The following is a 27212-nucleotide window of genomic DNA, read 5'->3' as shown; positions in this document are numbered from 1 at the left end:
TAAAGATCCTGTTTTCTGATACTCGCGCTGGACACCTTGCCTTTGTACGTTGTCTTCAGTCGGTGCTACCCACGCCGGTCCTGGCGCGACGGGCTGAGGGAGCGAGCTGGACTACTCAAACTCTTGCTTGCGGCTTCAGATAATGTCACACCTGCCTTCCCAGTCTGTGAATCTGAATGACCAGAAAATACAGAGCAATATCAATGTAGAAAACTAAAAAATAATAAATAAAGGCAGGAGGTGGTTTATCATGATGGGGGCAGTCTAACCTTTTTTTTTTTTTTTCTTCCCCCTATTGCATGTATATTTTATACCAACATACTTCACAGTGAGAGCAGTGACATCGCTTCCACCAGTCCCTGTCTTCATGGGTGATCACAGTTTAATATAGAATCAGATTTACTAAGACCCCTGCCAGGCTACCGAGAATTGCAGACTTTGTTTAGACCCTATTTTACAGCTTTACTCAGCTTTTTATGAAGACCTAAAATGTTGATTCTTGGAAAGTATGATTCAGAACTGGAATTATTCTTCCGGTTTATTTGTTGACAGTTATGACGTATTTTTATTCTATCATAGACAATTTATTTAGAGGATGTCTGGATGTTTAAGCCTTTAATGGATGTCTTTCTGCAGTGTACTAATAGACATTTCCTTCACATTCTCGAGTAGTTTGCAAAGCAATTTATTACATGGAGAAATGTGCGCTCCTTTAACGATTTATTTCTTATTATCAGAGAACTAAAAGATAACCTGGGGAGTGATGATCCTGAAGGCGACATACCAGTCCTGCTGCAAGCCACCTTGGCCAGAAATCCCAATGTTTTCAGGGAAAAAAGTATGCAGAACCGATATGCAGTGTCAAGTGGTAAGGCTTAACACGTTCAATCTGATTTGTAGCCTTTTCTTGTTGAGAGAATTCAGATTAAAGGTATGTTCACATGGGCAAAAATTTCCATCCCTCAAGGACTTCAATGGGGAGTGTTAAAAAATAAATTAAAATGTGATTTTCAAAACAAAAGTCTCGTCACAAAGGTGTTCCGTTTGGAAGGTCAGATTAAAATCAAACATGCCAAATCTTTATCGGCATTATCTAACCCACAATCGATAGCTTTTAATGAACATAAAATTATTGAAAGCATAATTAAAATTAGCTTCAATTTATGAAAAAATCATATTTTGGTTACAGTTTAGAGCATTATGCATAAACCGAACGTCATTCTTATCGTCTGTGCTTTTTAAGCTGGTGGTCAATACTAGAATTTTTTTAGTTAACACCTCCACATTTACAAAATTCTTACTAAGATCTTAATGGAAATCTGTCATCAGTGTCACCTGCACTAAAATGTTGGTACAGACCAGTAGTGCAGATGACACTGATGACAACCATACTTACCTGTCTCCGCTCTGTGCTCCCTTGCTCCTGCTATCTTCCTCTGTTCCAAGGATGATGTGGAACATGGGCGGAGCTTCCTGATGTCACCGCTGCTTCTCTGCTGGGTCCCGCTGCTAGCAAACAGCAGTAGTGATGTCAGGAAGCTCCGCCCATGCTCCAAGTAGCCCAGAACGGATGATACGGAGTAAGATAGCTGGAGACTGGGTACATGGAACGGAATAAGGTAAGTGTGGTTGTCAGCAGTGTCACCTGCACGACCGGTCTCCTGACAGGTTAGTGTAGGTGACATTGATGACAGATTTCCTTTTAACATGTACTTGTATAAATAAATAATTTTAAGGCGGTTTCTATTTTTATATTTGTAAAACTAAAACGAATTATGCCACCCAAAAGGTGGTGTAACTTTAGATTAAACGAAATTCATCAAACATCCTGAGGCAGTGTAATAAACCTGGTACTTTTTTAGACTGTCTTTACATTGTCTAAGCAAATGTACGAATTAGATTTTTTTTTTTTTTGTACATTTTTCAAAATCCAGTATTTTCAGTGAATGCAAATCTTTTATGACACAATACTACTAATATTAGAGTTTTCTGCAATTGTATCCAGTGTAAGAATTTCTTTGGGATGCCAGGCTGATATTTGTCCACATTGTTAGGATATTTTGACTTGGTGTAAGAAGATTTAAAAAAATCTGTATTTCAAGGCAAAATGGCTTCTGAATACATTTGTAGATGCGTTTTCTTTAGCACCTATTAGTTGAGGCGTTAAAGGGTACTCTGCCCCTAGACATCTTATCCCCTATCCAAAGGATAGGGGATAAGATGTCAGATCGCGGGTGTCCCGCCGTTGGGGACCCCCGGGATCTCTGCTGCAGCACCCACCTGTTGCGGCTTCCGCCACCGCTGGAGGCTCTCATCCCAATGCCCCACGACCATGGTAACGGGAGATCGTGACGTCTCGACTCCGCCCCCCCCGTGACATCACGCCCCACCCCCTCAATGCAAGTCTATGGGAGGGGGCGTGACGGCTGTCACGCCCCTTCCCATAGACTTGCATTGAGGGGCGGGGCGTGACGTCACAATCTCACGTCACCGTGGCCGAGAGGCGAAGCCTCCAGCGTTTCCGGAAGCCACAACAGGTGGGCTCTGCAGCAGAGATCCCTGGGGTCCCCAGCGGCGGGACCCCCACTATCTGACATCTTATCCCCTATCCTTTGGATATGGGATAAGATGTCTAGGGGCGGAGTTCCCCTTTAAATCCATTTTTATGCCTGTAAAAAAATTGTGCAAATCTCATTAAATTCTATTGATATGTTATGAACACAAAGCTTGCATATTTTAAACCATAATACTCTGAAGAAAGCAGGATGGCACCTTTAACATTGTTTATTGCCTTGATACTATGCATTGAAGGTATTAGATTTGTAAGGACTTTTTTAGTCTCTTTAGTAAACTTTGTTCCAAGTCTCTGACAGCAAGTGCTGAAATAGTATGGGATTCAAGTCGCAGTAGTTTTCAGACTGGGAAGGATAAAGTATTTGTTTAAAATCTGGGTACACGCAGTACAATAAATAGAATTTTAAATGTAGCTTTGCCTAGCTGTGCAGAATAGTTTTTTCCCTTTCTAACTTAACTGGTAAATCTTCCCCCTGCTTTCCAGTAGCCATCAGTGGAGGCTTATGGCTTTACCCATGGTAAACATTGGCCTGGACACCAGCAAGTTCCTAGTATGAGACCTTGTTAACTGAGAGACACTCCTACCTTATTGGTGCTATCTAAGTTATGTGTGTATACACACTGAGGGAGATTTATCAAAACCTACCCAGAGGAAAAGTTGCTGAGTTGTTTATAGCAACCAATCAGATCTTTATAAAAATAAAAGCAGTCTGGTTGCTATGGGCAACTTTACAGCTTTTTCCTCTGGACAGGTTTTGAGATATCTCCCCCATTGTGATGAATCTATATTTTTTGGTGTGGTGACTCAAAACTATTTGATATTAATTTATTTTATACTGTGTATTTGTAATGTTAGTGGGATTATTTAAACCCTTGCTGATCCTTTGCTGTTTCCTCCTCAGGGATGATGATGCCTCAGTATAAGCTTCCCCAGAATTCCATGCATGGCAGCCCAGCATCTTCCAATTATCAACCAACCACTATCTCTCATAGCCCTTCCAGGTAATGCTCAGTCCAGCATTTCTATTTCTGGCTTACATTCCCAAGTGCATTATCTACATAACTGCATCTCGGATGAATAGTTCTATTTTCACTCCATAGATGCACACTTTGTTTCTCAGTGGAAAAATAAACTTATCTCCAGGTATTGCAGGCTTTTCCCATATTTGGAACAGGATTTGATTGTGGATGGAGGAATAGAGATGCATGCAGCTAGTCACCCGCCAGGAAATTATTCTCTTAAAAGATAAAAGACCATGTTTCCCAGAGACCAATATTTTGTGAAATGTAAACACTGGCTGGATGCTTTCATGAGGAATTTATAGCTCATTTTAGAACATCAAGGTTTTAGTTTTTTTTTTTCCACTTCCATTTTTTTTTTTTTTTTTTTTTATCCAATTGAGAAAAGTTGGGCAAGTGTAACCAGCTTGAATATTGATGACTTCCACTGGTTTGATGCACAGCTTCACTTAGGGTGGTCATACAGAGTGTAGTTTTGCTGTGCAATTTTGAAGTCAAATCCCAGTGTGGATCAAAATGATAATATAGAGAACAAATACTACTTCTACTAAAGACTGGTGGGGTTACCAGAAGTCAGGCCCACACCAATCAGACTCTTCAAGTTTGGTTTTTCAGTAGTTCTGGACACATGCTGGTTTATTCATTGATAAAGAATTGGTTGTCACTTTTTAAAAAAAATTATAGGACATTTAACATTTTTTTAATAAATTTACCTAAGAAAAAAAATGTTTTTGTTGATCACTTTCCTCTTCTGTTTCAGTCGATTTGTGCCACCTCAGACCAGTTCAACAAATCGATTTATTGGCCAGCAAAACAGTCCTGTACCTAGTCCCTATGCCCCTCAAAGTCCTGCAGGATATATGTCATACCCTCACCCTGGAAGTTATTCACAACATCAACAAATGCAACAAGGTAATTGAGACTATTAAATGGCTTCAAGTAGGTCATTATTATACTCTGGGTTTGACTAGTCATGTGGCTGACATCTCTAATTTTTCACTTTGACAGCTTCGGTTTCCAGTCCAGTTGTGGCAGGTGGTCTGAGGAACCTGCATGAAAACAAAGTCTCCGGACAGTTGTCAGGAAACTCTGCAAACCACCATGCTGATAATTCCAGACACAGCACTAGTGAAGACTATATGCAGATGGTACATAGACTGGGCAGTGAGGTATGTACATGACTTTCAATGTGAGTGAGTAGTGTAGTCATTGGCGAGAGAGAAACAAAAATACCTGTGTCAAAAAAATAATCCCTCATATGGGTACGTAGGTGAATTATTTTAGGAGGTTTTTACCTTGAACTAATCCTTCCTCTGGAGGGAAGAGGGAATACTTAGTAATACTTTTAATGTAGTGTTCCGCTTCACACCTTTATTCTCTTTAAAATGCTAATTTCTTTGGCCAATATATTTTTCATACATGAGTTTTTTTATTTACAGGATAGTGATTCTTCTATAAGAAATGCTGCCTCATTTCCTTTACGATCCCCACAGTCAGTGTGCTCTCCTGCTGGAAGTGAAGGGACACCAAAAGGTAATGTTGCCTCTAATGCCATTTTTCCCTGTGCGCTTTGTGTGTGGTATGTTTAAAGAATATACCTCACGCACAATATTTATGAAAAGACAAACTGTTAAAGTACTCAACATTTAGCTGGTGCCAACTAGGCCAATGAACAGTTTGCATCCTTTGATTTTTGGGAGACCCTTCTACAAAAGATTCCATTGGCCTCGGAATGTGCCTTTCCTTAATGAATAGATGCTTTACTTTCTGGAATTATTTAAGGGGTTTGGCAGGTGCTTGAGAATTTTTATACTATTGTTTTGTTTTTTGTTTTTCTTGGCAAAGCAGTCATCTGAACCCCCCAACAGTAATATGTGGGTCTTGTTATTTAGTATAGGACCCATACACAATATTTACTGGTGTCCCACCCAGCATGCAGTTGCATCTCTCCATACCCTATATTAGATCAGGTGGGGTAGTATGTCTGCATGACCTCCTTCAAAATGGCGTACTAAAATCACTTTTGGAATATGTATTCTACACTATAGAAAATGTACATTTACCTGTGTTTTTTTTTTTTTTTTCTAAAATTAAGAGGTTTGTGACTACTCATTATAAATTCAGGGGGGGTATTTATAATAAAGGCTGTACTATCAAGGTTATACATAAATTGTAACAAGTTTTTGTGAGTGTCTTTTTTTTGATAAAGGTAAGTAAGCCTAAAACAGGCATTTCAACAAATACGAACGGCATCAAACACTGCAAAATATTTTCCTCCCTCAGTGCCCACTTAGAATACATATTTAAGAAGCTTGTGCTAAATACATATTTACAAAGACTGCGGTTATGATTCTTTGGACCCATTTTCTCCAGAATGAAATTTTCTGAAAAAACTGCTTAAAAAAAAAACTTTTTTTTAACTGAATGCTCTCCTGGGAATGTATTGTAATACTAATTACAGTAACAATGTTCTTAAATATACAGTACAAAATATACTTTGCCATAGTTGTATCATCCATCACTGGGTTAAGTATTTGTTATGATTGTTTTTTTTATCCCTTCTTTAGGATCAAGATCATTAATTCTTCAATCCCAGCCTCCTCCCTACACTTCTCCGAGAGATGCTCCACCTGATATTTTGTTGGACTCACCTGACAGAAAGTTAAAAAGGCAGAAAAAGTTAAAGATGAGCAAAGATGAGAAGGAGTCAAGTGAAAAGTCAGCAATGTATGACATCATTAGTTCTCCCTCCAAGGACTCTACCAAACTCACATTAAGACTGTCACGTGTAAGATCATCTGAAATGGACCAGCAAGGAGACATTCTCTCCAGCATGGAGAACAGTAACGTCTCGGAGGGTGATTCCTCTTTTAATGTGCAGTATCCAGGGCACACATCAAAAACGCCAGTCACTCCACAGGACGTAAATCGCCCTTTGAATGCTGCTGAATGTTACCAAGAGCAGAATGAATTCCTGCAAGTACAGCAAGTGCCCGTCCTACAGCCCAACACGTCTGCAACTGCAAAACCGTCTCAACCTCCTGTGGCTCAGTCACAAACCCAACAACCAGGAAACATAACGCCATATGATGAAATTGAACTGGATGCTCTGGCAGAAATAGAGAGGATAGAACGGGAATCTGCCATCGAGAGGGAACGCTTTACAAAAGAAGTTCAGGATAAAGGTAACATTGAATTATTTTTCTGGCTATGCTGCTGATCAACATTAAGGGCACTTTCACACTACGAAATTGTAAGGCGGAGTTTACGGATTCCACCTTGCATCATGTACCGATAAACTACAATAGGTATTCCAGTGAACTATTTAACACATTCATTAATCTGGTGGAATCTGCCAGAGACTTAAATGCTGATTATGGACCATTTCTGCTGGAATAAGAAGATTGCAGATTCAGTATGAATATACTTTTTTTCGATTGGCGACTGGCATATACCCACAGAAACCGTGGGTATATGCTGCTGACACTAGGCAACAAGAAATGTCGTCCCTTCCAAGTAGGATATACCCTGACCTCAGGCAATTGAGCTAATCAAAGGGGGGTGGGGGGTGCTAGGTAGGTTGTGTGTTCCCTGCCTTCCTATCAGTGTGGTGTGCGCGATGCATGGGGGTCAATTTTAGCCAATGAGGTTGTCTGGTGCTGGCCCTGCCCCCCTTCTTAGGTTAGCCTTCCCCCTCCCTCTTTCTCTGCTCTGAGGGACACACACCGGGTGAGAGTGCTCAATTTCCTCTTGGTCTCACAATGTCAGAACACAAACCCGAGCCAAAACTAAAATGCCTGGTGGTTCTACGAATCCCACCTGTTCTGCCTGCACCACTGCACGCCCCCTCTTCCCCTGGTCGTTCTTCCCAGGATGTTCCGCCGCAACATGCGGGCTCTGCTCTCCGCCCCCCCCACCCCCCCGGAGTGGGTTTCCTCCCTCTCCTGTCGTTTTCCGACTTGTCGTGGGTTCCCTGTTCTGTGACTGCATTGGAGACGCCTTCTTTACAGCAGAACTCCAGAGAGGCTCGCTCCCACTCCCCTGATCATACATTTGGGCAATCTCTAAAGCGCCCTGGGGTGGTCTCCTCGGGTTCCTCTCTGGGACTCTGGACAGGCGCTCTCCTCATGGTTTTCCAGAAGCGCACCTGATCTCAGGCTCTCTCTCATGGTCGCTTCCCTAGGTTTCCAGATCTGCACACCAGGTCTGTTTTGCCTTCATCCAAGGCTGCCTCCACCCGCTCCCACTCTCCTGGGAAGACTGGACTGGAGTTGGGTTCTGACTCAGAGGACTGAACCGGCATGTCTGACATGGTAGACAACTTAGTCTCGGCCAATAGTGACACTTTTCTCCTAGAGGACCCAGGAACTTCGGACCCAGCTCCAGAAGTTTCCTTTCACCACTCCAGTCTCTCTCCTAATGTTTTCAGCTCTCATGCTGAATTTGACACCTTACTGGAAATGGCATGGAATCATCCTGACAAGCGCTTTCAAGGGACTAAGAAGGTTCAGGCACGGTTTCCTTTTGCCCAGGACCCCATTGCATGATGGACATCTCCACCAACCATGGATCCTCTGGTTTCCTGCCTGTCAAAGGCGACTAATCTGCCTTCGACGGATGCAGCATCCTTTAAGGACCCGGCTGACAAGAGGATTGAGAACCTGGCAACATTCGCCTTTGAAGCAGCAGTTTCATCTTTACTTCCTATCTTCACTTCTGCTTGGGTGTCAAAAGCACTTTCTGTCTTGGCTTCTCAACTCCGCCAGGGCATTTTGTCCAGAGCCCCTTCGGAAGATTTGGCGGATCTTGCACTACAACTCTCCAATGCTGGAGACTTTTTGTGCTCTGCTTCTAGGCAGTCGCCCTGTTGTACGGCTTTTGCCAAAGGTAATCTAGTGGCTCTTCGTCGTTCAATGTGGCTCAAGGCCTGGGACGCTGATGCCGCTTCAAAGAAATCTCTCCCTGAGCTTCCTTGGGTCTCGACTTTTTGGGAAACGCCTGGATGATATTTTAAGAGGCATACTGTGCAGGTAAGAGCTCCTTATTACCACAGAATAAGTCTCGCCGTATGACTCCCGAAGGAAGTCGACCTCCTTCTGGTTCTATGGCTCGAGTAGGGCGACCAGACCAGCACCCTCACAGGATAAGAAGGCTCCTTCTTTCAAGACCCGTCCTTCCTGGAAATCGGTTAACCATTCTGCCTGAGGGGACGCCCCCACCTGAAGATTCTTCTCAGGTGGGAGGGCGTTGGTTCCTTTTCCAGGTTTTTTGGTCTGCCCACGTAAAGGACTCTTGGATCGAGTTTACTACTTTTCCAAGGGATCGTTTTTTTTTTTTTTATTCGTGTCCCCCTCCCTGTTCCACATCCTTGGCAGCAGCCTTTTGAGTCGCGCCTCGGACCCTTCTTGCTCAGGGAGTGATCGTTCCAGTTCCTCCCAAGTAGAGTTTTTCAGGCTTCTATTCGAACCTGTTTGTGGTTCCCAAGAAAGGGGGTTTCGTCCGCTCGATCCTGGATCTGAAGCTCCTCAACCGTCACCTTCTCCTCCGTCATTTCCATATGGAGTCTCTCCGTTCTGTAGTCGCATCCATGGATCAAGGGGAGTTTCTGTCCTCGGTGGAAATCAGAGACGCCTACCTCCACTTCCCCATTTTTCCAGCACATCAGCAATATCTTTGCTTTGCCGTTCCAGAAAGCCATTCTCAGTTTATGGCCCTTCCCTTTTGTCTTCCCACTGCTCCAAGGGTCTTCACCAAGGTCCTGGAGGCAGTGATCGCCATCCTGGGGGCTTGGTGTGTGTCCGTAATTCTCTACCTGGACAACCTCCTGGTCAAGGCTTCAACCAGGGCCCAGAATCAAGAGTCTGTCTCACTCAGTCCTTGTCCCATTTCGGCTGGGTGGTCAACCAGGACAAGTCCGACCTGACTCTCACCCAGTCTCTAATCTTCCTGGGACTTCAGTTCGACACTGCGACTGGCCGGATTCGACAAATGCCTTGCTCTATTATCAGGAGTTAGAATTCTCCGGCATCCTGTTCCGGTTTCCATTTGGTTCTGCATGGAGCTGGGAGTCATGTCCATGCCAGAAAGTGTTTAAATGACTCCACTATCATTGTAGTTACCTTATTTATCGGCATATAACACGCATTTTTTAGGCATTTTTTTCCTAAAGTCTATCTGCATGTTATACGCCGATAAGCCGCTGCAGTTCAATGATTTAAAGCGGGCGCTTTAAATCAATGAACTGCAGCGGCTTTTGCAGGTGCAGAGACCTGCCGTCGCTGCCGGCTTCTCTGCCCCTGCCTGTCCTGGGGTCTAGAGCCCTGCTGCCGCCGCTTCTCTCCCCCTGCTATCGGTATTGGGGCAGTGGTGCCGATAGACAGGGGGAGAGAAGGGGCAGCGGCACCCATTGCCGGCGGCGCCGGCAATGGGTGCCGCTGCCCCTTCTCTCCCCCTGTCTATCGGCACCAGCGCCGCTTCTCTCCCCCTGGCTATCGGCGCCGGCGATGGGGCAGCGGCACCGATAGACGGGGAGAGAAGGGGCAGCGGCACCGATAGCAGGGGGAGAGAAGCGGCGGCAGCAGGGCTCTAGACACCAGGAAAGGCAGGGGGAGAGAAGCGGGCAGCAATGGCCTCTCTCCCCCTGCCTTTCCTGGGGGCTTCTGTGGGGTCAGAAACACTGTATCGGGGTATACACATGCACCGTCATTTTACCAAGCATATTTGGGTCAAAAAATTTTTGGACCCAAATATCCTTGGTAAAATGAGGGTGCGTGTTATAGGCCGGTGCATGTTATACCCCGATAAATACGGTACTCAGCAATGGTTACTGTAATTTGAAATTTATCACCTGTCCTATGCTGGTTTGATTTGCCACCCTTATATTAGGCTAAATTCACACTAAGTATTTGCTAGTGAAAAATCTTGCATCCAAGGCGGACACTTATGTCTGCTGAGAATGTGCGGTCGGTTGATCCTCATATGCTCCCCCCCCCCCTACCTTTTAAATGGGGAACTAAAACACCCATTCCATGTAGTGAATGTTTGCGGCTTAACCCCTTAAGGACTCAGAGTTTTTCCGTTTTTGCACTTTCGTTTTTTTCCTCCTTACCTTTTAAAAATCATAACCCTTTCAATTTTCCACCTAAAAATCCATATTATGGCTTATTTTTTTGCGTCACCAATTCTACTTTGCAGTGACATTAGTCATTTTACCCAAAAATGCACAGCGAAATGGGAAAAAAATCATTGTGTGACAAAATCGAAAAAAAAAAACGCCATTTTGTAACTTTTGGGGGCTTCCGTTTCTACGCAGTGCATATTTCGGTAAAAATTACACCTTATCATTATTCTGTAGGTCCATACGGTTAAAATGGTTCCCTACTTATATAGGTTTGATTTTGTCGCACTTCTGGAAAAAATCATAACTACATGCAGGAAAATTTATACGTTTAAAAATGTCATCTTCTGACCCCTATAACTTTTTTATTTTTCCACGTACAGGGCGGTATGAGGACTCATTTTTTGCGCCGTGATCTGAAGTTTTTATCGGTATGATTTTTGTTTTGATCGGACTTTTTGATCACTTTTTATTCATTTTTTTAATGGTATAAAAAGTGACCAAAATACGGTTTTTTGGACTTTGGAATTTTTTTGCGCGTACGCCATTGACCGTGCGGTTTAATTAATGATATATTTTTATAGTTCGGACATTTACGCACGCGGCGATACCACATATGTTATTTTTTTTTTACACTGTTTTATTTTTTTATGGGAAAAGGGGGGTGATTCAAACTTTTATTAGGGAAGGGGTTAAATGACCTTTATTAACACTTTGTTTTTTACATTTTTTTTGCAGTGTTATAGGTCCCATAGGGACCTATAACACTGCACACACTGATCTCCTATGCTGATCACTGGCGTGTATTAACACGCCTGTGATCAGCATTATCGGCGCTTGACTGCTCCTGCCTGGATCTCAGGCACGGAGCAGTCATTCGTCGATCGGACACAGAGGAGGCAGGTAAGGGCCCTCCTGGTGTTCGATAAGCTGTTCGGGACGCCGCGATTTCACCGCGGCGGTCCCGAACAGCCCGACTGAGCAGCCGGGATACTTTCAGTTTCACTTCAGAAGCGGCGGTCAGCTTTGACCGCCGCTTCTAAAGGGTTAATACCGCACATCGCCGCGATCGGCGATGTGTGGTATGAGCCGCGGGTCCCGGCCGTTCATGAGCGCCGGGACCGAAGCGATATGATGCAGGATCGCGGCGCGATCCCGCCTCATATCGCGGGAGCCGGCGCAGGACGTAAATATACGTCCTGCGTCGTTAAGGGGTTAAATGAGAAATTAGAGGCAGAGTTTACACCTTAATCCTCATCAAACATAGAAACAAGAAGCTTCCAATCTTATTGGAGAAATAGGTGCTAAACTTTGCATTGTGGGTGGGAAAAGTGTTCTTCTCGGATGTCAGTACATTGCCACAGTATGAAATAATCAACCTGACTATCACAATCCTTTTTCAATAAGATTGTCAGGCATTACATCCACAGTAACCAGTCTTATTGCCCAGTCCTTCAGCAGAGGGCAGCTTTGCCACTGAACTGCCAGATAAAGCACTAGGAGGCTTGGCAGGACTTACTCTAGATTTACTGCTGCAGTAAAGATAAATTACACAGAGGAGGCCTATTGAGTAGTGCTAGCTGCTTCCAATCCTGTAAAATTGGTGTATGGCGTGTTTAGCTCATTGGTGGAGACAATAAGTAAAGTTACATCTGCCTTTTACACTGTATTTAGTAGGATCCATTTCATTTTACACTCCATCACCCACTAATTATTTTATTAAGGGCAAAATTCTACATTCTGCGTTTGTGACAAACTGAGACAGTGGTGCTTTACATTTTCTACTCCACCTGTGCATACGTGTCAGTGGATTTTGAAACTTTGGTGTTGTCATTGCTGAATGTAGTCATGCATAATCTTCACATTTACCATGGGAAGTTTGTTTGTTTTTCCTGTTCCCTCATTCAACCTCTTTAAAGTGCTACTGTCATTAAAAGCAAATTTTGCTCAGACATCAGACTTTAAAAAATGTGGATTGTGCCGCTGTAGTCGTGAGATAAGCCGGGGATGGAGGCGGCTTTGCTCTTCACTACCTGGCCGGCAGTTTCAACCTTTTCTCTGCATAGACTTCTATGCAGAGAAAAGGTTGGATCAGCTGTCCAGGGAGTGGAGCGCAATGCTACCCACTTCCCCAGCTTATATGTCATAAAAGCAGTGGGTCTCAGGGGTGAGACCCAGTTCGATTAACAACTTTTGACTCGGCAACATGTCAAAAGTTGTTTTTAATGGGGGTTGTCTAGGGGGGAGGTATTTCCTTTTCTGCTGCCAAGCACTCTACTTTCACCCTGCGCTACCTGGACTTTCTAAGATGAGCGGTTGCAAGTAACATATCGCAGTCATTGTATGCAAGTGAAACCACACAAACATGCGATATCCAATAGCCACAAGATGTTGGCATAACTTTACCTGCACATGAAAATCATAATATGGTACCCACACCCTCTCATCTCGGGTGGTATACTGCCAAGTTGAGCCCAGGGCGGAAGAAGAGTGCAGGGAAGCTGAAAAGGTAATACCTTTTCTGCTCCGTGGACAACCCATTTAACATTAAAAAAAAAAAAAAAAAATGCTAATCCTTTCATTAGTTTTTAAGTTGCCTAAGGCCTTGTTCACATTGCTCTTGGACTTTGCTATTCAGAGTCCTGTCGGCAGTCCAGTCAGAAGGATGGGAGTTTAGCAGAGAAAAAAAATAGTGCAAGCATCAAATTTTTTTTCTCCACTAAAATACTGTAAAATTACGGGGTTACCGACAGACCCCATGCAAGTGAATGTAGTCTGTCATGACCCGGCAGTAGCCGTTTGCATAAGATTTGGTTTAGGGTCGCTCTGTGAACCTAGCCTTATATTACAGGTTTGTTCTGATTACTTTAAAATATAATTCTCCACCTTGGAAATGTAATTTTTAGATAACTTAATTTGTAACAGTAGTCAAAGTGCTAGAAATATCAAATTGTATCATGTCCTATCAACCAGAAACCAGGTTCTAACCCAACTTTTTTAATTTGTAGATAAACCTTTGAAGAAGAGGAAGCAAGATTCCTATCCATTAGAAGCTGGAGGTGCTACTGGAGGAAACAGACCAGCTTCCCAGGAGACAAGTGCTGCAGGAAATGGGTCACGGCCAGCTTTAATGGTTAGCATTGATCTTCTGCATGCTGGCAGAGCGGACTCTCAGGCAACTGCAACTCAGGACTCAGACTGTGTAAAAAAATCTGAAGAAACAAAACATTGTAATGATGGAATTGTTTCAGGAGGTCCTGAAGATCCAGTTGGGGTTGTAAAAAATATAACTGAAAACAATCCAGGGACTCCAAGAAAGATGTCCGAGTCAGAAACTGAGAATCCTGATAAATCCATCCTGAGCACCCCTGCTAAACAGCCAGCTGACCTTGTGCAGGAGGAGTCACTGAAAGAAGGCAAACCTTGTGACATCAAAGCAGAGCCACCTGAGATTGTTGAGGAACCTATGGTTTGTGAAAACAGCAAAAATGAGACAAAGCCTGAACTAAGTGAGCAGAATCTTGCTGTCAATAAGATGGAAAGTAAAACAGGAGACTTAAAGGAGGATGTAAAGACTGAGGCACAACTTGGGGATTCATCAAATGACTTAAAGCCTTGTGAAATCCAGGAGGGAGTTAAAATAAATGAAAATCTCAATGACTCTAATAAAGAAGATGAAAAACAGCAGCCAAGTACTCCAAAGCTGCGTAGTCAAGGCAAATCGGACACTCCCAAACAAAAACCTGAGTTAAGGCCAGAGACCCCAAAACGGGGTGACTGTAAACAAGAACAGGGCAAACAAAAGTCTGAGAGCAAATCTGAGAGCAAATCTGAGAGCAAATCTGAGCAACCAAAACAGAAAGGTGATGGTCGGCCTGATACTCCCAAGCAGCGGTCTGATAATCCTAAACAAAAAACTGATGGGCGCCCAGAAACACCGAAGCATAAAAACGATGGAAGACCTGAAACTCCTAAGCAAAAGAGTGAAGGCCGACCTGAAAGCCTAAGGCAGAGAAGTGATTCCCGACAAGAAGGTCAGAAACAAAAAAGTGACGAGCGTCCTGTTTTGACTAGACAGAAAAGTGATGGTCGACCAGAGACGCCAAAACACAAACAGGATAACCGAAAAGACCACAACAGACTCTCCTCTGACAAGAAACCAGATTCATCCAAACATAAAACAGATTTGAAACCAGAGTCTCCTAGGGTCAAGCCTGATAGTCGCTCTGTGGCTAAGCAGAAGGTTGACGGGAGAACAGGTCATGAATCTTCAAAGCGAGATCCTGACAATCCAAAACAGAAATCTGATGACAAGAGTGACGGGAAGGGAGATCAATCCAAGGTTAGGAAGCCAGAGTCTTTAAGGTCTTTCAACAAAAATGAACATGGAAGTAAGCCTGATCCTTCCAAAAAGGATAATCCTGAGCGAAAGCACAGGCATGATTCTGATGAGTCCAGGGACAGACTTTCTTCTGGGGAGCAGAGATTAAGACCGGGAAGCCCACGGATTAAATCTGACAACAAACCAGACCCAAGTAAATCAAAGACGGATAAACCTGCATTAAGATCTGTGACTGGTAAAGATGACAAAAGGACCGATGGGAATAAATCTAAGGTGGATGGGAATAAATCACATGGGGATAAAAAAGAAGGGTTCCCAAGTTACTTGTTGGGTAAGAGTCAGGGTGCACTGAAAAACTTTGTCATTCCAAAACTTAAGAGGGATAAGGATGGCAATGTTACCCAGGAGCCTAAGCGAACGGAACAGAAAGCTGATAAAGTGGGTCTTGTGGAAGATCTTAACAAAGGAGCCAAGCCTGTAGTGGTTCTGCACAAAATGTCTTTGGATGAGGTACAAAAACTCATTAAAGAAAGAGAAGACAAAACCAAGGGATCTATGAAGTCTAATAAGAACAAGCCATCGAGATCCAGCAAAGGTAATGAGTTTATTTTTATTTTTTTACATTTTTGTGGACCCTTCTCTTTAGGTACTTTTCATATTTTATATTTGCCTTGATTCCGACTGGAAGTCTTTTTATTGTCTGATTGTACTAGGCTGGTGCTTCAGTGTATCATTTTTTATATTCATTGTTAGTACGGATTGTTTATATAATTTAAAGGGTAGTTTTTTTTTTTAAAGTATTTTGCTGAAAGACAGAAGATGTATCTGGTCTTGGTTGACTCTTGGATGCCTCACTAACAGTTTGAAGTCCATTCCAAAATGTAAAGTGTTTCCTTTCATTTGTATCCTAAATTTGCTATCTTCATGATATTATAATTACCAAAATGATTGCACTTGCAAATGTGGAATGATTTTATGTTGCGTGAACATAGCTATAGGTAAAGTTTGTTGTACCATGTTTGATCTATCAGTTTGGCATATACATGGGCAACTTTTTAATAAGTAATACAATGCATACTACAGCATAGGGACTAATTTATCACCTATCCACAGGATAGGGGATGAGTAGCGGATTGAGGAGGGTCCAACCACTGGGACAATAGTAGTTAGATATCGGAAGTAGAGCGTGCACTCCCTGGCGGTGTATTTCGAATCAATGTATTATTCAATGGTGTAGGTGCACACCTGATGGGCTGGTGGAGGTAAATGCAGTGGCCCTCAGACTATCACGCTGACACCTGCAGGGTGAATACACTAGAGTGAGGCATCATAGAATTCACAACGACAAAAGAGAAGTGTGCACTCACCGCAGGGAACGTCAGGCTGTACCGGAGTCCGGGTCACGAGCAGCAGGTTACTGGAGACGCATCACGGGGAGCGCTCAGAGGCGATGCCGGCCTCAGAGGCCGGAAAAAGCACGCTTTATCATGCGAAAGGCCGGCATCGCCTCTGAGCACTCCCCGTGATGCGTCTCCAGTAACCGGCTGCTCGTGACCCGGACTCCGGTACAGCCTGACGTTCCGTTCCCTGCGGTGAGTGCACACTTCTCTTTTGTTGTTGTGAATTCCAACCACTGGGACCCCCGTAATCTCCGGAACTGGACCCTGGCTGTCAGTGAGCAGTGCGTGCGGTAGACGGCACTCGCTTAATTAATTTTTATGGTAGCGCCGAAGAGACCGCAGTACAACACAAGGGCCTTTCTCGCAGTCTACACGTTCCTTATTAAGAGCCAGTTCCCATTACGGAGATTTGGGGGGGGGGGGGGTCAAGCAGTCGGACCCCCACCATCAACTACTTATCCCTTATCATGTGGATAGCGAATAAGTTAGTTTTGGCTGGAAGACCCCTTTTAATGCTCTCAACATAGTCAACTAGGGACACTATTTTCTTAAGGTATATGTTTTTGTTGGTCTAAAGCTGCACTAATATTTTTAATGCAAAGTTGAGGTTGCATGATGGTAGTCTCATTATTTAACAGCTGGAAACTATAAGAAAAATAGTAATACTTGCAAAGCGAAAAAGCAAGTAAAGAATGATGTTCTGCAGTCAGCTTTAAATTATACAGTATGATCATGTGGGTGCGCACTGCATATGTATTTGTAAGGCTGCGTTCACATCACGATTTCTCCATCCGACTTGAGTAGACGATTTTATAACTTGAAATCGCATATAAAATCGATTGACCACGATTTCAGACCTGAACAAACATTGTGAAATCGGATGCGGATCAAATCGGATGTGTGTAATGGATCTGACTTTATATCCGATTTCATACGATTTTAAGTTATAAAATTGTTCACTCAAGTTGGATAGAGAAATCGTGATGTGAACGCAGCCGAAGACTTCATTCACCAGAAAGTACCCAAAAGGGGGTCTCTTTGGCCTATCCCATACTGGGTGCAGAATTCTCCTGAAAAATGGATACTGTATACCATAGGGCCTGTTGGTGATGTATGGCTGTACAGTTGCATATGTCTGCCTTCTGGCAGAATACTTCTAACCCAGTGTTTCCCAACCAGATGGCCTCCATTTGTTGCAAAACTACAACTCCCATCATACCCGCACAGCCTTTGACTTTCCAGGCATGCTGGGAGTTGTAATTTTGCAACAGCTGGAAGCACCCTTGTTGGGAACCCCTGTTCTAACATATACATCTGAAAGAGGCCTTATATGTGATGTGAATAAAGCCTAAACTATGCAGTGAGTCACGTTGGCACAGACCATCTCTTTCTTGTTACTATAACTTGACTGACTTGTAATCCACTTTACACTTGGAATTTCCCTTCCTTGTAATGTGATGCGTTTATAAGGTTTTTCTACCTTCTGCTGATTGTCTGGTTAAAGGGGTACTCCGGTGGAAACCTTTATTTTTATTTATTTTTTTAATCAACTGGTGCCAGAAAGAAACAGATTTGTAAATTACTTCTATTAAAAAATCTTAATCCTTCCAATAATTATTAGCTGCTGAATACTACAGAGAAAATTATTTTCTTTTTGGGACACAGAGCTCTCTACTGACATCATGACCACAGTGCTCTCTGCTGACACCTCTGTCCATTTTAAGAACGGTCTAGAGTAAGAGAAAATCCCCATAGAAAACAAATGCTGCCCTGGACAGTTCTTAAAATGGACAGAGATGTCAGCAGAGAGCACTGTGGTCATGATGTCAGCAGAGAGCTCTGTGTTCCAAAAAGAAAATTTCCTCTGAAATATTCAGCAGCTAATAAGTACTGAAGGATTAAGATTTTTTAATAGAAGTAATTTACAAATCTGTTTAACTTTCTGATAAAAAGATAAATAAATCTGTTTAACTTTCTTATAAAGAGTACCCCTTTAATCTTAAAGGAGAACTTCAAAATATAAACTTATCCCATATCCTAAGGAAAGGGGATAAGTGTCAGATCGTGGGGAGACCCCCTGCGATCTCCCGCCCAGCGTGTCGACTTTTTTTTTTTATTTACATGTTTTGGCCCCCCCTAGGAGCCTATCATAAGTCATCAGTTTGTGGCTTACATAGATCAATTGCATTACATTGATCTTTGTTTTCAGTGCTCAATTGCTAAGGGCTGCCTAAGGCATGTCGGCCGCCGCTTCGTGCATAAACGACACGCTCCATTTAGATGGACAGCAGGGGCGCTTGCAGTAGATTGCGGGGGTTCAAATCGGTTGGACACCCCCCACTATTTGACACTTATCCCCGATCCTAAGGATAGGTGATACGTTTTTATATCCCGGAGTTCGCCTTTAAGGTTTTGTGCAATGATGATTAGTAGTTCACACAAGGCTTATTGTTGATGACTTCTTGCATCTGAATTCAGTAGGACTTCCTTTGCGTTAACCCCTTAACGACCACGGACGTAAATGTACGTCCTGGTTTGGCGGGACTTCCCGCACCAGGACGTACATTTACATCCTGTGTATGACCGCGAGCATTGGAACGGTGCTCGCGTCATACACGGCAGCTTCTGGCTGCTAGTAGCAGCCAGGGATTCGCCAGTTATGGCCGACATCCGCGATTGCGCGGATGTCTGCCATTAACCCCTCAGATGCCGTGATCAATACAGATAACTGCATCTGCGGCAGTGCGGTACTTTGGATGAACGTATCGCACACAGCGCTGCTGCGACAATCCGATCATCCAGCATGGCGGCCGGAGGTCCCCTCACCTGGCTCCGGCCGTCTCCCGGGGTCTTCTGCTCTGGTCTGAGATCGAGCAGACCAGAGCAGAAGATGACCGATAATACTGAGCAGTGCTGTGTTCTATACATAGCACTGCGCAGTATTAGCAATCAAAGGATTGCTATAGATAGTCCCCTATGGGGACATAAAAAGTGTAAGATAAAAGTTGAAAAATGTAAAAAAAAAAATAAAATAAAGGGAAAAATCCCCTCCCCCAATAAAAATTTAAATTGTCTGTTTTGCCCATTTTACCCCCAAAAAACATGAAATTTTTTTTAATAAACATTTGGTATCGCCGTGTGCGTAAATGTCCGTACTATCAAAATATAATGTTAATTATCCCATACGGTGAATGGCGTAAACATAAAAAATTTAAAAAGTCCAAAAATTCAGCTTTTTTTGTCACATTTTATTTTAAAAAATTAATAAAAAATTATCTAAGTTTTATATATGCAAATATGATGGCGCAAAAAATGAGCCCTCATACCGCCCTATATATGGAAAAATGAAAAAGTTATAGGTGGTCAAAATAGGGCGATTTTAGATTACTGATTTTGTACAAAAAGTTTTAGATTTTTTTTAAGCGGTACAAAAGTCTAAAAGTATCTAGCCATGGGTATAATTTTAATTGTATTGACCCACAAAATAAAGAATAAATGTCATTTTTACCGTAAAGTGTGAAAACAAAACCCTCCAAAATGCGCAAAATTGTGGTTTTCATTTAAATTTCCTCCCTAAAAATTTGATTTGGGGGGGTTCGCCGTACATTTTATGGCAAAATGAGAGGTTTCATTACAGAGTACAATTGGTCACGCAAAAAACAAGCCCGTAGATGGGAAAATAAAGGAGGTATGGATTTTAGAAGGCGAGGAGGAAAAAACAAAAACGCAAAAATAAAATTGGCCTGGTCCTTAACCCCTTAAGGACTCAGTGTTATTCAGTTTTTGCACTTTCGTTTTTTCCTTCTTACCTTTTAAAAATCATAACCCTTTCAATTTTCCACCTAAAAATCCATATTATGGCTTATTTTTTGCGTAGCCAATTCAACTTTTCAGTGACATTAGTCATTTTACCCAAAAATTCACGGCGAAATGGAAAACAAAATGATTGTGCGACAAAATCGAAGAAAAAATGCCATTTTGTAACTTTGGGGGCTTCCGTTTCTACGCAGTGCATATTTCGGTAAAAATGACACCTTATCATTATTCTGTAGGTCCATACGATTAAAATGATTCCCTACTTATATAGATTTGATCTTGTCGCACTTTGGGAAAAAATCATAACTACATGCAGGAAAATTTATACGTTTAAAAATGTCATCTTCTGACCCCTATAACTTTTATTTTTCCACGTATCATTTTTTTGATCGGACTTTTTGATCACTTTTTATTAATTTTTTAATGGTATAAAAAGTGACCAAAAATACGCTTTTTTGGACTTTGGAATTTTTTCGTGCGTACGCCATTAATGCGGTTTAATTAATGATATATTTTTATAGTTCGGACATTTACGCACGTGGCGATACCACATATGTTTGTTTTTATTTACACTTTTATTTTTTTTATGGGAAAAAGGGGGTGATTCAAACTTTTATTAGGGAAGGGGTTAAATGATCTTTATTAACACTTTTTTTTTTGCAGTGTTATAGCTCCCATAGGGACCTATAACACTGCACACACTGATCTTTTACACAGATTACAGGCGTGTATTAACACGCCTGTGATCAGTGTTATCTGACTGCTCCGGCCTGGATCTCAGGCACGGAGCAGTCATTCGTCGATCGGACACCGAGGAGGCAGGTAAGGGCCCTCCCGGTGTCCTGTAAGCTGTTCACCGCGGCGGTCCCAAACAGCCCGACTGACTAGCGGGGATAGTTTCACTTTAGAAGTGGCGGTCAGCTTGGACCGCCGCTTCTAAAGGGTTAATACCTCACATCGCCGCCATCGGCGTTGTGTGGTATTAACCGCAGGTCCCGGCCGTTGATGGACGCTGGGACCGACGCGATATGATGCTGGATCGCGGCGCGATCCCGCTTCATATCGCGGGAGCCGGCGCAGGACATAAATATACGTCCTGCGTCGTTAAGGTGAAAATGGGCTTGGTCCTTAAGGGGTTAAGAGCATTGCCGAAATCTCACTCTTGTGGAGTATTGTCCTTTGTGACAAATGGGCCGGTCTCTGCCCACAATAGATATAGGCTGGGAATGTAAACAAGTTCATTTACTTTCAGCGTCTTGTACTTATGTTCCTGTATGAAATGCTGTTAATGCTGAATAATGTGTATTTGTGTGCATTATACTTGACATCTGATTATTTCCAACTCAATTGAAATATTCAAAGTAACAAATATACACTAGAGCAGTGGTCTTCAACCTGCGGACCTCCAGATGTTGCAAAACTACAACTCTCAGCATGCCCGGACAGCCAACGGCTGTCCGGGCATGCTGGGAGTTGTAGTTTTGCAACATCTGGAGGTCCGCAGGGTGAAGACCACTGCTCTAGAAATCTGCAATGGATAGGTCATGAATTGATATGAAAAGTCACAATGCATATGATGCATTGTCTAAGGGGGAGGCTTATCAAAACCCGTCCAGAGGAAAAGTTGCTGAGTTGCCCATAGCAACCAATCAGATCGCTTCTTTCATTTTTCAGAGGCCTTTTCAAAAAGGAAAGTGATCTGATAGGTTTTTATATTCCTCTGAACAGGTTTTGATAAATCTCCCCCAGCTTGTTTTTACCGAGGTGAACAGTCATTGATTTCTGCCACATATTTTGGACTTTGCACCACATCTTTGAACATTTTGGGTTCATATTAGCCCACTATGTTGATGGGTGGGATGTCATATTTGTGATGTATACCCAAAATCAGTGTAAGCGGAATACAATGGAGTGTGCATTGAATGTGGACCAGGCCAAATAATTTCCTTTGGAATTTGTATAATGAATTATAGTATAATGTGCACCAACTCGAAACCCACGTCTATTACTTTATTAGGCATTTCGGGCTGGAGACTTGTGGATTGTAGTGTGAATTCGGGTAGAAGGACCAGACATGGTGCACATCTACAATCTTGTATAATGATCTGATTGCTTCTCAGCATAATATCATAAACTAACAGGTAGTTAGTATACATATTTGATCAAAAAGTACAAGCCCACCCGCCACGTCAAGGCCACCTATTTAGAGTGGGTCCCTAACGTCCCTACTATAAAATGGCGTAGCACCGGGCGGCGACCACCACCTCCCCAACACCAGTGCCCACGGGGGGGGGGGGGGGGGGGGGGGAACGACCCACTGGCAGAGCGGCCCCAATGCCACTCAAACCAGTATATGGGTCGCACCCCCCCCCCCCACAGACACGGCAGCAACGGACGCTGCACAGCACCACACCAGGGTGAACAAGGTGTTACAGCACACTTACCATGCGCTCTCAGTCAGACTGGGAGGCTGCAAGGAAAGAAATGGCCCTTATGTAGCTAACTACTACTTATATAGGGTTGGGCTGAGGGGGTGGGGAAGAGTGGCCTTGACGTGGCGAGTGGGCTTGTACTTTTTGATCAAAAATGTATACTAACAACCTGTTAGTTTTTGATATTATGCTGAGAAGCAATCAGATCATTATACAAGATTGTAGATGTGCGATCATGTCTGTTTCTTCTACCCAAATTCACCTTGTGGATTGTAGTGTTTAGGTGACTGGACTTTAAACAGCTTCCATTGAAGTGGTCTGAAATGGCAGGAGGTACTCAACCCTAAGTGCAGTTGTGCACCTACGCTGGGGTGGAGGTCCTGCACTTTTGGTCCGTTGCTATGGGTGATCCCCAGCATAATATGCATACAATGGAGGATGCCTGCAGATGGTCACAAGTACCATAATGGACCTAATGCTGCTGTAAATTGGTTCCTGGTTTTGCTTATCACACACAGGTAGGTTAGGGTCCCGTACCACTTGAGAAACCTTGGTGTTGGTGTGCGGGCTCAGGTATGTCCTTCATATAAGGATATACTGGCTACCGTCTCAATTTTACATCAGTTTTGAGGGTTAGTTAATGTCATTGTTTACATCTACCACAGTAGTGCACCTATACTGTGGTCCACAAATGCAGGACCTCCACCCCAGCGTAGGTGCACAACGGCACTTGGAGTTGAGGATTCCCATTTCAGACCACATCAATGTTGTTCGGTGACTGGACTGTAAGGACAGGGATATCAGTGTCTCTTTTCATATACTTCCCAATTCTGAAATTAGCAGTGGGGCTGTGTTGTATTATGCTCTACATTAAGGGAAGATTATCAAAACCTTTGTAGAGGAACAGTGGTGCAGTTGCCCATAGCAACCAATCAGATTTCCCCTCTTTCTTTTTTTGCACAGGCCTCTCTAAATCTGGTACCTATGGGAAACTTCCCCACTCTTCCTCTGCACAGGTTTTGATAAATCTCCCCCTTTGTTCAGGAAACACTACACTGAGCATGTGCAACCAGCAAGCTGAACTGTATAACCTTAAAGGGGGACTCCGCCCCAAGACATCTTATCAGTCACGCCCCCTCCCATAGGCTTGCATTGAGGGCCGTGACATTGCGAGGGGGTGGGGCCGTGACGTCACAATATCTGGTCCCCTTTATCTCCCATCTTCAGCCACGTAGCAAAGATAGCTCCAGGCTGCTGATGTACGGGGGTGCAGCAGGAGATATCACGGGGGTCCCCAGCAGTGTGACCCCTGTGATCAGATATCTTATCCCTATCCTTTGGATAGGGGATAAGATGTCTAGAGGCGGAGTACCCCTTTAAGCAACAAGCTGTTAACAACATTTCAGCCAGTAAATTGTGACTAATTGTGGGAAACTACTGGAAAGATTTAAGATTTACCTGTCACTTTAGAAATGTCTTGGAGAAGTATCAAAAATTTCAATTGGATGGGGTCTGTGTTAAAACCACAGCAGATCATATAAGGAGCGGGAGAGAAGAGCAGCCGAGTGCATCTCTTCCTGCTTTGTTTATAGGACCAAGACTGTGCCCCATAGAGCCTGTTTAGAGTGGGGGTCTAAACACTTATCTTAAACCTCTGCCAGTGATATAATGGGCCCCTCTGTATTCTATATCTATATCAGATTCGCTCCCCCCCCCTCACTGTATTCTATCAGGCTCCCCCCTGGCTGTATTGGATCAGGCCTCCCCCCCCCCCCCCCCCCCCCCAGGCTGTATAGAATCAGGCTCCCCCCTGGCTGTATAGGATCAGGCTTCCCCCCTCCCCCCCCCCAGGCTGTATATGATCAGGTTCCCCCCTGGCTGTATAGGATCAGGCTCCCCCCTGGCTGTATAGGATCAGCCCCCCCCCCCCCAGGCTGTATATGATCAGGTTCCCCCCTGGCTGTATAGGATCAGGTTCCCCCTGGCTGTATAGGATCAGGTTCCCCCTGGCTGTATAGGATCAGGTTCCCCCCCTGGCTGTATAGGATCAGGTTCCCCCCCTGGCTGTATAGGATCAGGTTCCCCCCCTGGCTGTATAGGATCAGGTTCCCCCCCCTGGCTGTATAGGATCAGGCTCCCCCCTGGCTGTATAGGATAAGGCTCCCCCCTGGCTGTATAGGATAAGGCTCCCCCCTGGCTGTATAGGATCAGGCTCCCCCCTGGCTGTATAGGATCAGGCTCCCCCCTGGCTGTATAGGATCAGGCTCCCCCCTGGCTGTATAGGATCAGGCTCCCCCCTGGCTGTATAGGATCAGGCTCCCCCCCCCCCCCCCCCCTGGCTGTATAGGATCAGGCTCCCCCCCCCCCCCCCCCTGGCTGTATAGGATCAGGCTCCCCCCCCCCCCCCCTGGCTGTATAGGATCAGGCTCCCTCTCTCTGTATATGATCAGGCTCTCCCCCCCCCCCCCCCCCCCCCCCGGCTGTATAGGATCAGGCTCCCTCTCTCTGTATATGATCAGGTTCCCCCCTTGCTGTATATGATCAGGCTCCCTCTCTCTGTATATGATCAGGTTCCCCCCTGGCTGTATAGGATCAGGCTCCCCCCTGGCTGTATAGGATCAGGCTCCCCCTGGCTGTATAGGATCAGGCTCCCCCTGGCTGTATTGGATCAGGCTCCCCCCCCCTGGCTGTATAGGATCAGGCTCCCCCCCCCCCCCTGGCTGTATAGGATCAGGCTCCCCCCCCCCCCCCCCCCCCCCCCTGGCTGTATAGGATCAGGCTCCCTCTCTCTGTATATGATCAGGCTCTCCCCCCCCCCCCGGCTGTATAGGATCAGGCTCCCTCTCTCTGTATATGATCAGGCTCCCCCCCCCCCCCCTGGCTGTATAGGATCAGGCTCCCTCTCTCTGTATATGATCAGGCTCCCCCCCCCCCCCCCTGGCTGTATAGGATCAGGCTCCCCCCCCCCCCCTGGCTGTATAGGATCAGGCTCCCCCCCCTGGCTGTATAGGATCAGGCTCCCTCTCTCTGTATATGATCAGGCTCCCCCCCCCCTGGCTGTATAGGATCAGGCTCCCTCTCTCTGTATATGATCAGGCTCCCCCCCCCCCCCCCTGGCTGTATAGGATCAGGCTCCCCCCCCCCTGGCTGTATAGGATCAGGCTCCCTCTCTCTGTATATGATCAGGCTCCCCCCCCCCCTGGCTGTATAGGATCAGGCTCCCTCTCTGTATATGATCAGGCTCCCCCCCCCCCTGGCTGTATAGGATCAGGCTCCCTCTCTCTGTATATGATCAGGCTCCCCCCCCCCCCCCCCTGGCTGTATAGGATCAGGCTCCCTCTCTCTGTATATGATCAGGCTCCCCCCCCCCCCCTGGCTGTATAGGATCAGGCTCCCTCTCTCTGTATATGATCAGGCTCCCCCCCCCTGGCTGTATATGATCAGGCTCCCTCTCTCTGTATATGATCAGGTTCCCCCCTTGCTGTATTGGATCTAATAGTAACTGCCAACAGCCAGTGATCTCCAAACCGTGGCCCGTCAGATGTTGCACAACTACAACTCCCAGCAGCACACGCTCCCGGCTGGCAGTGACAGCCCGTGCTGTATAAACTAATAGTCCCTTATCTCCCGTATATCTTTTTGCTCACCCAGAATCCATCTATATACGGTGATCGCATAGCAGAGAAAACTCTCTCACACCCGACGTGACCAACAGGCGGCGCTTGCGCGGAAGTAGAGTTGTGGAAGGAGAAACACGCTGCTGCTGCTGCTGCTGCTGTCACGTGGCTAACCAAAACAGAGCGCGTCTCGTGCTAGTGTGCGGACTTGTTTGTGTTCCGCTCTGCTCCACGCGGTGGCGGAATCCCTGGGAAAGCACGTGCAGCGAGTGCGAGAGGCGCCTGCGCAGAGGGCTCGGCGTGCGCGGGAAGGGGGGCCGGGAGCACGTTGTATGCACGTGTTTTATGTATATACACATGCGCCCGCAGATCAGCGTGTGTTCTCACGTACAAAGCGATTTACACACGTTACACAGCGACAATGTTTGGTCATTGAATTAGTTGTATGCAATCCGATACGAGACGGAGTTCGAGTGGGCGTTCCTGTGGGCGGGGCCTGAATGTGCTGATAACATAGAGCAGTGTTTTCCAATCAGGGTGCCCCCAGATGTTGCAGAACTACAACTCCCAGCATGCCTCGACAGCCTTCGGCTGTCCGGGCATGCTGGGAGTTGTAGTTTTGCAACACCTGGAGGCACCCTGGTTGGGAAACACTGACCTAGTGTGATCTAATGATACAAGTCTGGCTCATGGTGTGCTGGCGGAGGCAGCCATGTTTCCTTAACCCCTGACGCTGCTGCAAGACTACACTGGCACATTCTCATGCATTTTCCACAGATTGTCAGGTTTGTTTTCCAGTTATTTACAAAGCTCCAGACCGAAGCAAAAAAAATGGTCACAAATCGCACCAAACATAAGGTGTCATTTCTGAGAGGGTCCTGACTGTTACTGTTC

The 27212-nt window shown here is 44.8% G+C and overlaps 1 protein-coding gene and 1 long non-coding RNA gene across 5 annotated transcripts in view; one reads left to right on the top strand and one right to left on the bottom strand.

The window, feature by feature from the left end:
• LOC130295561 (uncharacterized) overlaps positions 1-26415 on the bottom strand; it is a 55331-nt gene extending 28916 nt beyond the window's left edge. The window contains exon 1 of the long non-coding RNA XR_008848911.1: positions 26349-26415. This is a non-coding gene — a long non-coding RNA (uncharacterized LOC130295561). The remainder of the gene's footprint in view (positions 1-26348) is intronic.
• NIPBL (NIPBL cohesin loading factor) overlaps positions 1-27212 on the top strand; it is a 188321-nt gene that overhangs the window by 80966 nt on the left and 80143 nt on the right. For all 4 annotated transcript variants that reach the window (XM_056546390.1, XM_056546398.1, XM_056546382.1 and 1 more), the window contains exons 4-10: positions 738-868; positions 3477-3576; positions 4355-4506; positions 4603-4763; positions 5034-5127; positions 6162-6779; positions 13720-15648. In XM_056546390.1, the coding sequence (XP_056402365.1) occupies positions 738-868; positions 3477-3576; positions 4355-4506; positions 4603-4763; positions 5034-5127; positions 6162-6779; positions 13720-15648 (3185 nt within the window). The remainder of the gene's footprint in view (positions 1-737; positions 869-3476; positions 3577-4354; positions 4507-4602; positions 4764-5033; positions 5128-6161; positions 6780-13719; positions 15649-27212) is intronic.

The sequence above is a fragment of the Hyla sarda genome, chromosome 1 (genome assembly GCF_029499605.1).
Source record: "Hyla sarda isolate aHylSar1 chromosome 1, aHylSar1.hap1, whole genome shotgun sequence".
Taxonomy (NCBI): Eukaryota; Metazoa; Chordata; class Amphibia; order Anura; family Hylidae; genus Hyla; species Hyla sarda.
This window is presented reverse-complemented; position numbering and strand designations above follow the sequence as displayed.